Source organism: Microtus pennsylvanicus, chromosome 14 (assembly GCF_037038515.1).
Source record: "Microtus pennsylvanicus isolate mMicPen1 chromosome 14, mMicPen1.hap1, whole genome shotgun sequence".
In the NCBI taxonomy this organism is placed as follows: Eukaryota; Metazoa; Chordata; class Mammalia; order Rodentia; family Cricetidae; genus Microtus; species Microtus pennsylvanicus.
This window is the reverse complement of record NC_134592.1, coordinates 28452283-28466135: the sequence shown is the minus strand read 5'-3', so window position 1 is coordinate 28466135 and position 13853 is coordinate 28452283. Positions and strand designations below refer to the sequence as shown.

The following is a 13853-nucleotide window of genomic DNA, read 5'->3' as shown; positions in this document are numbered from 1 at the left end:
GGGAGGTCTGAACTTGATTTCCTATATAGTCAGAATATCTAGTGACTGAAAGGAACATTCAGACAGAAAGCATCTCTAAGACGTGGCCGGCTTGGTCTGGACTTCCTTTTTCCTCACCAGTTCACCCATTATCTTCTAGCTCCAAGGTTCAATTTCCCTGATACATCTATATCACTACAGTGTTGTCTCATTAGCCACCTTACACTGCTAGTGAAAACAGAGAATTCTTCCATGGCTCACAACTGTCCTCAAACTCACTATGCAGACCAGGCTTGGCTTGAACTCACAACGATCCACCGGCTTCTGCTTCCTGAGTGTTGGGTTGAAAAGCCAGCGACACCAAGCCTGGACCACAAATGGGACTTTTATCACACCCTCTCTCCCACAGTCAGTTTTTGGAAACCAATCTTTTGAATCTTAACACCTTATACATTCAAGGGAGGTCAAGTCTTTCCTATGTACTCCCATCCTAAGCCTCCGCTCTTCCCCACAGTCTCAATAACTCATCTTGACTTGGAGAAAACCCTTCCACGACACAGGGTTAACAGGCCTGTCACCGACTCTGATTCAGGGGACAGGTTAGTATCTATGTTAATGCCAAAGCAAGGTCATCATCCCATCAAAACTGCAATAGTCACACTCCAGCTAAGGGGTTTAAAACTCTTCTTCCTGGTATTTGCACAAGACTTAAAAATGTTAAAGTCAAAATCATCTCAGCATTCTCTTCCAGCAATGTTACATCTTGAATCTCTTGAAGAAGCTCATCTTAGAAACGATTTCACTAGAGGAGTTAGCAGACATAAATGAAAGGCTAGTTTAAAAAAAAAAAAACACTGTCAGGAAAACCAGGCCTGTTGGCACACGGCATTAATCCCAGCACTTGGGAGGCAGAGGCTGGAGAATCTCTGTGAGTTTGAGGCCAGCCTGGTCTACAACGCAGGCCAGTCATAGCTGTTACACAGAGAAACCATATCTCAAAACAAACACACACATACAAAATGCTGTCAGGAACTCTGTAAGGTATTTTAGAACTGCATGAATACGGTTGATGATTCAACTTCTGTTAATTAGTACAAGGACTCATGACAACTTACCACTGGATTAAGCAATGCCCTCTTCGATAGCTCTGTTGCTTGGTGAAAGGGGCCACCTAATCTGGATGGTGGGATGGGGTCTCACCAATCGCACAACAGGACAACTTTCAAGACACCCGGGGAGGGGGTGGGGGGTGGGGTCCCTGTCAAGTCCACAGTCAAGATTTTCCTGGTAAAGGAAGTTCAGAATGGGGTAGGAAGAGGCTGCCTGGGTGAACTTCCACAACCGTACTGCCTAACTTTCCTAACTCTTCCTGTCGGGGCTGCAAGACTCTACAGGAAGCATGTACTTGAGGGGACCTGAGAAGGAACCCTAGAGAAAGTACAGCCGGGCTCCGGAGGGCGTTCCTCTGCTTCCCTGTGGGAGAGGCCTGCACTGCTTGCAGGATCGGGACTAGGAGAGGAAGCCCTGCTTCCAGGGACCCGGAGGGCCCTTCAGAACAGCAAATGCTGGGGAGCTTCACACAGCTGAGGAGCAGGGCAGACTTAGGGAGTCCCGCGTGTTGGGGAGCCCAGTCGAGACTGGAGAGTCGGGCAGAACTCGGGAACCCCGCACATCTAAGAAGCCAGGTAGACCTGGGGAGTCCTGCATGGTTGAAAGCACCTCATCGCTGGGGAGGCGGAGGCCCGCAGGGCTTGGGTAGCCAGGTAGAAACGGGGAGGCTCGAATAACTGGAGAAGCGGCATAACTGGGGAGCCCCACACGGTTGAGTCCCGCTCTGCCCTTGAGTCTCCCTCGCGTTCAGGTGGAGGCCCAGTCAATGCCGGGTCCCGGGCGCCAGCGCACCTGAGCCGCGCCCAGCCGGCCGCTGAGAGCCGCCCGCGCGGCTGCCCATCCGCCCCGGCCTGGCCCGGGCTTCGGCTCGCGGGGTCCCGGCCCATCGCCCCGGCCCCGCCCGGCTTCTCGGTCCCGTCGTACCTGGCCGGCAGCCGCGGCAGTGGTGGTGCTGCTCTTCACGTACCCGTTCCTCACCTCCCCGTTCTTCACGCAGCCGTTCGTCCGTGGCGGGCGGCGGCAGCAGCAGCCGCCAGGCTCCGGCCGCATCGTCCCGGCAGCACCCGGTAGCACGGCAGGCTCTGGAGGCGGCTGCGGCGCCAACTCCCGCTCCACACCGCACCCACCTCCCCGAAACCGGAAATGGCTGCAGCGCCGCTGCCAATTCCCGGTCCGGCCGTCACGCGAGGGCGGGGCCAGCGGAGAGGACTTGGCTCGCCGAAGCCGGGCTGCCGGAGGGACCACGGGGCGGAGCCTGATGGAGTCTGACCAATCCAAAGGCTAGGAAGGCGGACCTCATGCTGCTTCTGGCCAATCAAGGGCGAGAGAAAAGCGGCTTGCTAGCGTCAAGGGGGCTTCTTCGGAGGAACTCGAGAGCTGGGCGCTTGATTGGAGCCCTAGACAGGTCGTAGGTGGAGCTTTGCTGCCTAATGGTCCAGACTGAGGAGGAGGCGGAGCCCGGAAAGAAGTAGCCAATTAGCGTGTGGAGGAAGAGACAGGGGGCTGAGCCCATCTCCAGAGCCGGTTCCCGGTTCTCCTGCACAGGTGGTGGTTGCCCTCTGTGCCCTTTCTCCCTAGAGGTTCTCGGATTGAATCCAAGCTCAAGACAGGCAGCTCCCTTACTTCATTAGCAAATTCCTCTGTGGGTGTTAATAGAATAGCCCTTTTGACTGTCTCTCACCGTTCCTCACCGTGCGCTACGCAGACGTCTCGAGTGCGCACCGCTTGTTTCTCTCCGGGTTTGCCCTGTACAGTTTCCTCTGAAGACTTTCCTTGAAAGTCAGGAGACCTGATCTATTTTCAGATCTTCTGATAACCGAAACTGAGATTTGAGAGTTAACTACTTTATGAATCAACTTCTTTTTAAAATTCTTCCTGCTTCATAGATTCATTTGCAAGAATTACATTAGTAGAGCGTTGTGCACCTATCAAAATACCTAATCCAGACCAGTAGTAAAAGAAAGGAAATCGTTCTACATTACAGCATTACAGAGAACTTTAGTTACCCATAAATTTTTAGTGTCATGATTAAGAGGATGACTCAGTCTTGGTTTGAATTCTTGCTGCCTCACCTACTAGCTGAGTGACCTCCATGTGTCTTCCTCTGCTCTGGGGGATAATAATAGTTGCCATAAGAGAATCTAATGAGTTAATGTATGTGATGTATTTTGTGCAGGACCTAGCAATTAGTAAGTGTTCATTAAGTACTGGTTATTATTAATTGCTGAACGCGCTATGTGAACCCCAACATCATACAACCCCTACTCCCCTGGAGCTTTTAGAAATGAGTTGGCAAGGTATTTGTTTTGCTCGAATTAGGAGAGGACCAGTCTAACAGAAAGTGGAGAGAGCACAGAACTACTTTTGAGTTACGAGCATTCTGATCCCAAAGTGAATACGGTAATCAGAAAGAACTATATGGGGCCTGGAGAGAGGACTCAGCACTTAAGCACACTTAATGCTTATACAGAGAACCTGGATTTGATTCCCAGCACCCATATAGTGGCTCAGAGTGTCAGAGGATCCAAAGTCTTACATTGATTTCTGAGGGCAACAGGCATGAACTTGGGCCACATACATACGTGCAGGCAAAACACTCAGACACATAGAATAATACATTTTTTAAAAGTTTTTTTTTGTTTTTCTTTTAAAGCTCTGTATGCCTTTAAGTCAAACGTGGAAATGCATGGATATGATGCCAACACTCATGAGGTGGAGGTAGGAGTATCAGGAGTTCAAGACAACCTTTGGCTATAAACCAGTTCCAGGTCAGCCTGGGATATATGAGTCCCTGCCTTAAATATGAGGGGGTGGGGATGACTCAATCAATGGAAGACTGCCAGGAAAACGTGAGAAGTTAAGCTCGGATTCTGAGCATCTCGTTAAACTCCGAGTGCTCAGGACACAGAGCCAGGAGGATTCCTAGAGGTATCTGGCAGCCAGTCTAACTGAATTGGTGAGCTCCAAGTTCAGTCAAAGACTCTGTCTCGAAAATAAGGTGGAGAATGAGTGAGGAAGAAACCCGAACGTTGACATCTGACTGTCATGTCACACACCCACCCACAAAGAAGTGTCTGCCTCGTGAAGCTTACACGCCACTGAGAAACAAGATATGGGGCTGGAGAGATGGCTCGGTACTGAAGAGCACTGGCTGCTCTTCCAGGAGATGTGGATTTGAGTGCCTGAACCCACTAACTGATCATAAGCATCTGTATAGGTGGTCTGATGCCCTGCAAAGACATGCATGCAGGCAAAACACTCAGACATATAAAATAAAAAAAAATAATTCTTTGCTGGGTGGTGGTGGTGGTGCACACCTTTAATCTCAGCACTCAGGAGGCAGAGACAGGCAGATCTCTGTGAGTTCAAAGTCAGCCTGGTCTATAGAATGAGTTCCAGGGCTGTTACACAGAGCAACTCTGTCTCAAAATAAATAAATAAACAAAAATTTAAAATTTGTTTTCAAAGTATATACCCATATAAAGGAAAATTTTTAAGATGAAATTAAAATAAAAGGAAAAGCTTTTGAAGAAGGAGAAGAAGAAATAGGCAATAGGAATTTCAAAATGGGACATTGGATGACAGCAACAATCAAACTACCACAGACGGTGGAGGTATTCAGGGCAGAAATCTGGTTGAAAAAAGAGCTAAGCTATTTGATTGACACTTAGATAGGGGGGCTGAGAGAATGTGGAAAAGGCTTGGACAAAAGGTGTGCAATTAGCTGGACCTTGAAGGGTGGGTGGGATATAAAACCGGTTCTGAATGTACAGGGGAGTTTGTTCCGGAGGGAAGGACCCACGGTAGCACATGTGCCAAGCTGGGCAGAACAGAGCCTACATCCTGGGAAGAGCCTGTCCCTTCCTCCTGAGGACAGGACACCACCAGCTTCTTATGTTGTTCTGCCACTTACTCACCACTTGTGGCCTTAAAGCAGTCACACACAGCCCTGATTGCCTCACTTGCCATCTGAGGTTAATTCCTGCACTTCGTCTCTTGCTAGACTGTTGTGTGTACATGATATAATACACAAAGGATGTGATTACTCAATAGGCCATTGCTAAATCCCCAAAAGGACTCTTCAGTGGGAAACACCCGGGACTCCACAAAACCTTCCAGATCCACAAGCTACCTCCTGCTCCTCATTTCACAGAACTTATATGCAAAGTCTCATGCTCGGTACCAGAACTCAGCTCTCCTTGTCTTCCAAGATGGCTCGAATCACTTCAGCTGTGAAGCTTTTCTTGAAGCGCATCGTCCATATAAGATCAGATGGCCTGCGTCACATGGCTTTGGAATTCTCAGAGAGTGCGTGATCGCAAACAAGAACTCCGTTGTCAAATCCAGGAGGACTGAAGACCCAGCTCCAGCATTCACAAACCTTGTGACTTAGCAGTCTGACTCTCGGTGACTCAGTTCCTAGGTGTATGAAGTGGAACACGCGGACTTCACGGAGCTGGGGACTGACTCCAGGCCCAGGGATTCAGCGCCTTCTTTTACTTCCACAGGCACCTGCGTGTGCATAGTGTGAGAACACACTTGCACACCCGCAAGCATACACATGCACACACACACATGCACACCACGATAAAAATAAAATTTAAAAAAGAATTTTATTTGGTGGTCTAATGAGGTATACTGTCTAAGTTTAGGGGTAAGGAGAGTGCTAATACAGGCAGATTCGGGGTTATGAAGATTCAGAACAGAGCTCTTTGCTGTTTTTAATACCTTGAGGTGGCTTTAGGAAAATCTGCATCATCTCTACAGGCAATTCTATCTTGACTGTCCATCAACAAGAACCAATTAGGTTCCAGAGCAAGGATCTTTTTTCCCCTTCCTCATGCCCCTTAGTTTTCCCTGTCTTTCTATCCTGCCTCATCAGTGAGACCGCAAAAGACTCACAGGACAGAAAGGAGCCTTTTTGAAGTCAGCTCTTCTGTATAAAACAAAATAAAAACACAAAGACGGGAAGTTCAGAGCTGGGAGGCCATCTTGACGTTAAGAGCGCGTATATAGCACTTCCTTCCCAAGTCCTCCATTGTTGTAGTATGAGCGGCGAGGCTGCATCCCCGGCACCCGGCCACCCGCATGGCTAGCTTATGCCCCGAAATAATTGCACGGAAACTGTATTCTTTTAAACACTGCCTGGCCCATTAGTTCCAGCCTCTTATTGGCTAGCTCCTACATATTGATCTAACCCATTTCTAATATCCCTGTAACACCACGAGGTGTCTTACCAGGGAAGATCTTAATCTGCGTCTGTATCCGGTAGGAGAATCATGGCAACTCCTTGACTCAGCTTCTTTCTCCCAGCATTCTGTTCTGTTTACTCCGCCTACCTAATTTTATGTCCTATTAAAGGGCCAAGGCAGTCTCTTTATTTAACCAATGAAATTAACACAAAACAGGAGACTCTCCCCCATCACTCCATGCTTTGTTCATTCATTTCTCCATTTGGTCATTCATTCATCAATAAATACTGTTTTGTTAGCTATCATGTTCGGTGTCACAGTGATAGGCAGGAACAGCAAGGTCTCTATTCTCAGGAAACTTTCAGGGTGTTTTTGTGTGTGTATGTGTTCATGTGTGCGCTGGTGTATGTGTGTATGGAGGTCAGAGGGTAACTTTGGGTCTCATCCTCAGGAACACTGTCCTTCTCCTTTAAGATAGGGTCTTTCTTTTTTTGTTTGTTTTGCTTTGCTTAAGACCGGGTTTTTCTCTGTAGCCCTGACTGTCCTGGAACTCTGTAGATGAGGCTGGCCTCGAACTCATGGAGATCTGCTTGCCTCTGCCTCCCGAATGGTAGAATTAAAGCGTGTGCACAGCAAGACAGGGGACTGGAGGTCATCAATCAGGCTAGGCAGGCTGGCTACTGAACCTCGTGAGTCCTCCTGTGTCTGGCTTCCCAGTGCTGGCATTACAAGAACTCAGCACTGTGCTGGAAAGCTGAGAGAATTCTGAAGAAAGAACTCGGTTTGCCACACTTGCTAATAGACTGAGACATCACCGTAGCCTTTTATATTTATTTATTTATTTGTTTTAAATGCTGTGTTATGCAGCCCAATCAGGCCTTGAATTCACTTGATAACCCTAGATCTTTAGAGTCAAAGATGACCTTGAACTCCTGACCCTTCTGCCTCCCCAACTGCTGAGATTACAGGGATACAACACCGTGCCTATCTTCAGACTTGATTTGGAAGGGATGGGCTGGCCTTTTCCCTTTCCATTATCCCTACACTAATATAATAAGCCAAGGAAAGAGACTACTGTCCTCCCTAGATCTCAGACTCCACTCTCAGTACCACATTTACATCTCCCGAAGCAGGACAAGCATCATTGGCCTTCTTCCGGTCTCCATATGTGCTCCATTATCAGGACTGGGCTATGTAAAGAAATGACTGCATGTAAATATGAGACTTTAGGAGGGATCACACACCTAGAGGGTGCCCACTGAGCATGCAGGAGAGCGATTTTAGTCTGTGCATTGACGGTAGGAATTCTGAGGTTAGAGATGTGATCTGGGAATGACCCAGAGCTGGTCTCAGTGGCAGGTCTCTGCTCTTGTGTTTCTTTGCTGTTGATGCACCTCAGAGCTTCCTATCCAACCACCACACCCCAAGCTTGCTGCCACCCTGGGCTTCCTGTGGGCACTCAGCCAGCTAAATGTTGCAACCATCTGAGATCAGCTTCAGGAAGTGGACTTTTGCTTCTGGCTCCAGAGATTCAGAGTACTGACTTTTGAAACTGGATTCAAATTGGATTAAGCATAGGAGAGATTCATTATTGGCTCATCTCACCAGACTGGATCCAGGTGCCCTTAGAATGGCCCTGGGAATACATTCCTACCCTTGGCTTGGCATCTGATTTAGGTACTTTCTCTTGCTATAGTTAAAAAAAAAAAAGAAAAAAACTGACCAAAACCAACTTGAGGAGGGAAGGGTTTATTTCATCTTCACACTTTTAGGTAACAGTCCATTTCTGAGGGAAGCCAGGAGAGGAAATCACGGCAGAAAAGCGCTGTAGGCAGGAACTGAAACCGAGCCCTGTAAGAACAGTACATACTGACTTGCTCTCCGTGGCTGGCTGGGCTTGCTCTCTCTCATAGCCCCGGAGTGTTTGCACTGGAGGGGCACACCCCACAGTAGGCTGGCATTTCCTCATCAATCCTTATCGAGAAAATGTCCCACGAGGCATGCCTGATGTCTGATGGAGCACCTCAGTTGACTTCCCAGGTGACTCTAGTTTGTGTGAAGTTGGCAAAGATTAATGAACACAGGCTCCCTTCCAGTTGTTTTGGTTTGGTTTTCGCCTTATAATGGCATGGCCCCTGGAAAGGCGGCTTTCCTTAGAACCGCCTCGAAACCTACCAAGGGTTGCCATTTCTAGCTCAGTGTGAGTGCGCTTGTCTAGCATGTGGAGACTCTGGGTTCCAACCCAGCATCAGAAGCAAAGCAAAACAAACTACTTTCCTTTCTGTGCTAAGACTGGACCTGGACAGGCAGGGCACCAGCACTCGGAAGAACGCTGGTGAGTTCCTGACTATCCTCAGGGCCTCTACTCTCTGCACTTCCCTCTGCTTGATGAGGCTTACTTGACCTGCGGTCATTCATCCATCTGTGTATCTGGAGCTGGTCCCGCACCTTGATTCCCTAAGCCCTGTCCAGGCTTAACCCAATGGTGGTACAGCAACACTGGGCACCTCCAACAGCTTTACTGCCAAGACCTCAGCATCTTTTTTGACCACTGCAGTGAGTCTCTTGGCATCTTTCCCTCTACCTCTTTGAACTCCTTGAAATCCATCAAGGCCTATTTAACTCTATTACAGTCATTCTGTAGCCTGTGTATGTGTGTGTGGTTACCATTCAATATTTGATCTGAGCACCAATATTAGTAATTAAGATTGGAATAGAGGGCTGGAGAGATGGCTCAGTGGTTAAGAGCATTGCCTGTTCTTCCAGAGGTCCTGAGTTCAATTCCCAGCAACCACATGGTGGCTCACAACCATCTGTAATGAGGTCTGGTGCCCTCTTCTGGCCTGAAGGCATACAAGTAGATTGTTCTTCCAGACTGTTCTTCCAGAGGACCTGAGTTCAATTCCCAGCATCTACATAACCACTGTATGTAACTCCAAGATCTGTGACACACGGTCACACTAACATGCATGCAGGCAAAACACCAATGCACATAAAACAAAAATAAATGAATTTTTAAAAAGATTGGAATAGAAGAACTTGTGTCTGCTAACACCCAACTATCAAGAGAAATTAAGACCATGTGGTTGATGGAAGCCAATGAAACCATTGTAGCTTATGAGTTTATTATTATTCAATAAATTTTGCCCTTGTGGAAAGACACAACATGCCCACCTATGTTTCTGGAACAGAATGTTCTCAGCATCCATCTGAGTTTTGTGCCTATATCTATACCACGATTTGAGGCCAGTGGTTTCCAAATTGAAAGAGATGAGTCAGGGGCAATGTCACAAAAAAGAATGTTGTGTTGGTGCAAACAACAGCTAGTCATTATATTGACCATGGATGCTGTATCGGTGCGAACAACAGGTAGCCATTATATTGACCATGGATGCTGTATCGGTGCAAACAAAAGGTAGCCATTATATTGACCATGGATGCTGTATCGGTGCGAACAACAGGTAGCCATTATATTGACCATGGATGCTGTGTTGGTGCGAACAACAGCTAGCCATTATATTGACCGTGTTGGAGATAGGCGTATAGTAAGAGGCAGGCACTAGGGATGCCTAGGAGATGCTCAGCAATTTTTTATTGCTGTTACAGACAGCACTAGTTATAGACTGTTTCTTGTCCAAATCTTAAAAATACCCTCTAAGTTCGCTGTATGGTAACTATCTGCATTTATTTAATTTGCTAAAGTAGCTGATACCATCATCTTTAACAAATCACTATCCTAAAGCAATCAGTAGACGTCTGCTGTGGGTGTGACTGTATGAGGGACGGAAATACCGATAGGATACACTGAGAAATCATTCTGTGAAAAAGGTACTGATAGGAGCTGAAGAGATGGATCTGTTAGGAGAACTTGTTACTCTTGCAGAGGACCTGGATTCAGTTCCCAGTGCCTACAGGACAGCTCACAACTATCTGCAACTTCAGTCCCAGAGGATTCTCCTCCCTCTTCTGACCCACAAGGGAACAACCAATGCTTGTGCTACATATATACATGCACACAGGCATACCTATAAAAATAAACACATCTTTTAAATTAGCATTAATAGTGACAGAGGACTCATATACAACCATACTTGTTCTAAGAATATCATATGCCATCAATTTAAAGTGCCAGAGAGGTGGGCATGTAGCTCAGGAATTTAGCATACAAAAGGCCCTGGATTCATTTGCCATCATAGAAAAACTTTTTAAACTAAAATGTAGCCAAGCAGTGGTGGTGCACGCCTTTAATCCCAGCACTCGGGAGGCAGAGGCAGGCGGATCTCTGTGAGTTCGAGGCCAGCCTGGTCTACAAGAGCTAGTTCCAGGACTGGCTCCAAAGCAACACAGAGAAACCCTGTCTCAAAAAATAAACTAAAATGTACATACATTGTAATATATTTATATCTTATATATGTGAAATAAATGTCAATAGGGTATCCCAAAAACTGCTTTAAGATTAAAAGCAACAAGAAGCCATAGCTTCTCTCTGCTTCCAGGTCCACAGAGACGTGAGCTGACTTCCTGTGCTTCTGTCCCCATCCCTGAGCCATGAGCTACCACACTGACAATATAGACTATACTCACAATGAGACAAAACAAATCTTTCCTCCCTTGGAAAAAAAGGAAAGTCACAAGGAAAGAATGTTCTTTTTAGGTAATGTGCTCTGTGTATTTCCTGGGATGATGGAATTTTCCTGTGAGAGACACATAGCTAGCCAGGCCTGTGATCTCAGGAATAGGGAGGTGGAGGCAGATCCCTCAGTACTTTGAGGAATCCTCAGGGTCTGTCTAAGCAACACAAGGTTCTGACTCAAAAACTGAATAAGTAGAGCAATAAAAATGGCCATGAACAGTAGTTTAAAGGCCAAGGTGCTGTTTCTCTTCACTTATTTTTTTTCAAGATGTGGTTTCTCTGTAGCTTTGGAGTCTGTTCTGGAACTCGCTCTATAGACCAGGCTTGGCCTCAAACTTAACTTGCCTCTCTCTGCCTCCTGAGTGCTGGGATTAAAGATGTGCACCACCACTGCCCAGCCCCTTTCACTTAGTATTATAGAACCTTTCAAAGATTTCCCCTCCTCTCCCTCAAACTCTAGGCTTACTTGGTTGTTGGGGACTGCGGACCACCAGACCCTGAATTTCTTGTAAACAACTTGTTTTCCTCTGCTCTGAGCAGCTTGCAGCTGCTCTGAGCATGAGACCAAGACCCTGATGGCAGGAGAGTGTGTTCTGATGAGTCTGCAGCTGAGAGATCCTAAGAACAGGGGTGTGGCCAGAACCCTATATAAGCTGCCCATGAACACAATAAAGAGGACATTTTTGTCTCAAGGATGTCCCCGTGGCCCCGTCTCTGTGTGTGTGTATGTTTTTAAATCTTCAGCCTAGTTCCCGTAGCACGTAGCGAGTAGAGCGCAGGATGGAACCGGTGGAATTTTACACTTGGTAACAGCACATCTGGACAAGATAATCTAACTACCTTTGAAATGATCTTGTTGGGATTTTTCTCCCTCCCTCGAAACACTCCCCCTTTTCCTCTTCTTCTTGTATTGTAGCCATACCCGATCACTTCTGGCCTCTAGTGTTTGGAGGAGCCATGCTGACCTGTTCTGAAGACTGTTATTCTCTCTCTATGCTGCTAGGATGCGTCAAACCCTCAGCAATGGTTTCCTCAGTTGCTTTTCTAAAACAGCAGGAATTAGATGAGGGAGAGAGGGGGCAACAGGGGAGTTCAAAAGGACTAACAAAGAAAGAAACTTCCTTGTATCTGTTTCAAGACCTTGATCATGGGCTAGTTTATAGTTGTTTTTTGTTTGTTTGTTTTACTCTTTGGGGGCCCACCAACCAGCTCCCAAATAAACACATAGAGACTTATTCTTACTTATGAATGCCCAGCCTTAGCTTGGCTTGCTTATAGCCAGCTTTTCCCTCCCTCCCTCCCTCCCTCCCTCCCTCCCTCCCTCCCTCCCTCCCTCCCTCCCTCCCTCCCTCCCTTCTTTCTTTCTTTCTTTCTTTCTTTCTTTCTTTCTTTCTTTCTTTCTTTCTTTCTTTCTTTCTTTCCAAGACAGGGTTTCTCTGTTACTTTGGAGCCTGTCCTGAACTTGCTTGTAGACCAGGCTGGTCTCAAACTCACAGACACCAGACACCTGCCTGCCTCTGCCTCTCTAGTGCTGGAATTAAAGGTGTGTGCTACCACTGCCCAATTAGCAAACTTTTTTTAAACTTAAATTATCCTGTCTACCTTCTACCTTTGGGCTTTTATCTTTTTCTGTATATGCCTTTCTTTTCTTCTTACTCCTGGCTTGGTGTGTGGCTGTGTAGTTGGCCCCTGGCATCCTTCTCTCCTCCTTTTCTCGCTCCTCCCTTCCTCTCTGTTCTATTCATTCTCTCTTCCTGGCAGTCCCACCTATCCTTGCTCCTGCCTACCTATTGGCCATTCAGCTCTTTATTAGACCAATCAGGTGTTTTAGACAGGCAAAGTAAGACTGCTTCACAGAGTTAAACAAAAGTAACATAAAAGCACACAAGACATCTTTGCAGCATTAAACAAATATTGCACAGCATAAACAAATGAAACACATCTTCAGCTAATATTCCACAGCATGAGGTGGTTCAGCAGGGTTAGGCATTTACTGCCAGCTCTGAGTTCAGTTCCCAGGATGCACATGGGTAGAGAGAACTGACTCCCACAAGTTGTCTCTGGCCTCTACAAATACTCCATGGCACATGCGCGCGCGTGCGCACACACACATACTCTTAAAAGCCCTTGAGCTTCTCATATTTCCAGTATGGTACACTCTTACATCTTAACAGCTCCTAAAGCTTAAGCATTGTGTTCAAGAAGACCCGTTTTATTTCTCTCAGCCAACCTTTCCCACACTGACCACTCTGCGCGTACGGTTTCCCCCTAGTATGTCTCATTCTTGCTGCTCTGGTTGGGAGTCAGGAAGTAAAGATGAGTTGAGGATGGCTCAGGTACAGAGCAGGGGTATGGTTGACTCACTCATGGCTCGGGGAAAGAAACCTGTTCGCTCTGAGAGGTGTGGCAGGTTAAATGTGAGGCTCACATGGACCGCAGCCATTTGGCTACCACAGGAAAACCACCTGGGAAAGCCAACACCAGGAAGTGGGTCCGACAGCTATTGTGTGATATTTCCAGGAAAGCGGTAAATGAGAGCCTATTCCCTAGACAGGACACCAAGCACCAGCCAAGTGAGCAAATACTGTCAAGACTAACTTAGCGAACAGTGAGTTTACTGAGGTGACATGCAGAAGCATAAAGTGACTCAAGGCAGCTGAATCACAGAAAGCCCAGCCCAGTCCAGCATGGGTAACTCAGGGAAGTTACCCCCACACACCTGGCAGGCAGTACCATGGGACAGCGTCCTCCCTCACCAGCAACCCACGGCTGGTATAACCTTTTGGGAGGGGCCTTGTGACTCTGGTAAAAATTTCTCAATTCTCTTAGCTTTGTAAGTTTTACTACCTTCTAGAAAGTCTCCTGCCTGTCTCCAATGGGGACTGTTTCAATAAGGAGGAAATAACACCAGGATAGGTGGAGAGGATGCTGGGATTGGA

The 13853-nt window shown here is 47.1% G+C and overlaps 1 protein-coding gene across 1 annotated transcript in view; it reads right to left on the bottom strand.

Annotated features, from left to right (window-relative positions):
- Nucleotides 1-2251, bottom strand: part of Sptlc2 (serine palmitoyltransferase long chain base subunit 2) — a 74917-nt gene extending 72666 nt beyond the window's left edge. Inside the window, exon 1 of the mRNA XM_075947244.1 lies at nt 2014-2251. Coding sequence (XP_075803359.1) covers nt 2014-2139 — 126 coding nt within the window. The 5' untranslated portion in view covers nt 2140-2251. The remainder of the gene's footprint in view (nt 1-2013) is intronic.
- Nucleotides 2252-13853: the final 11602 nt, after the last annotated feature.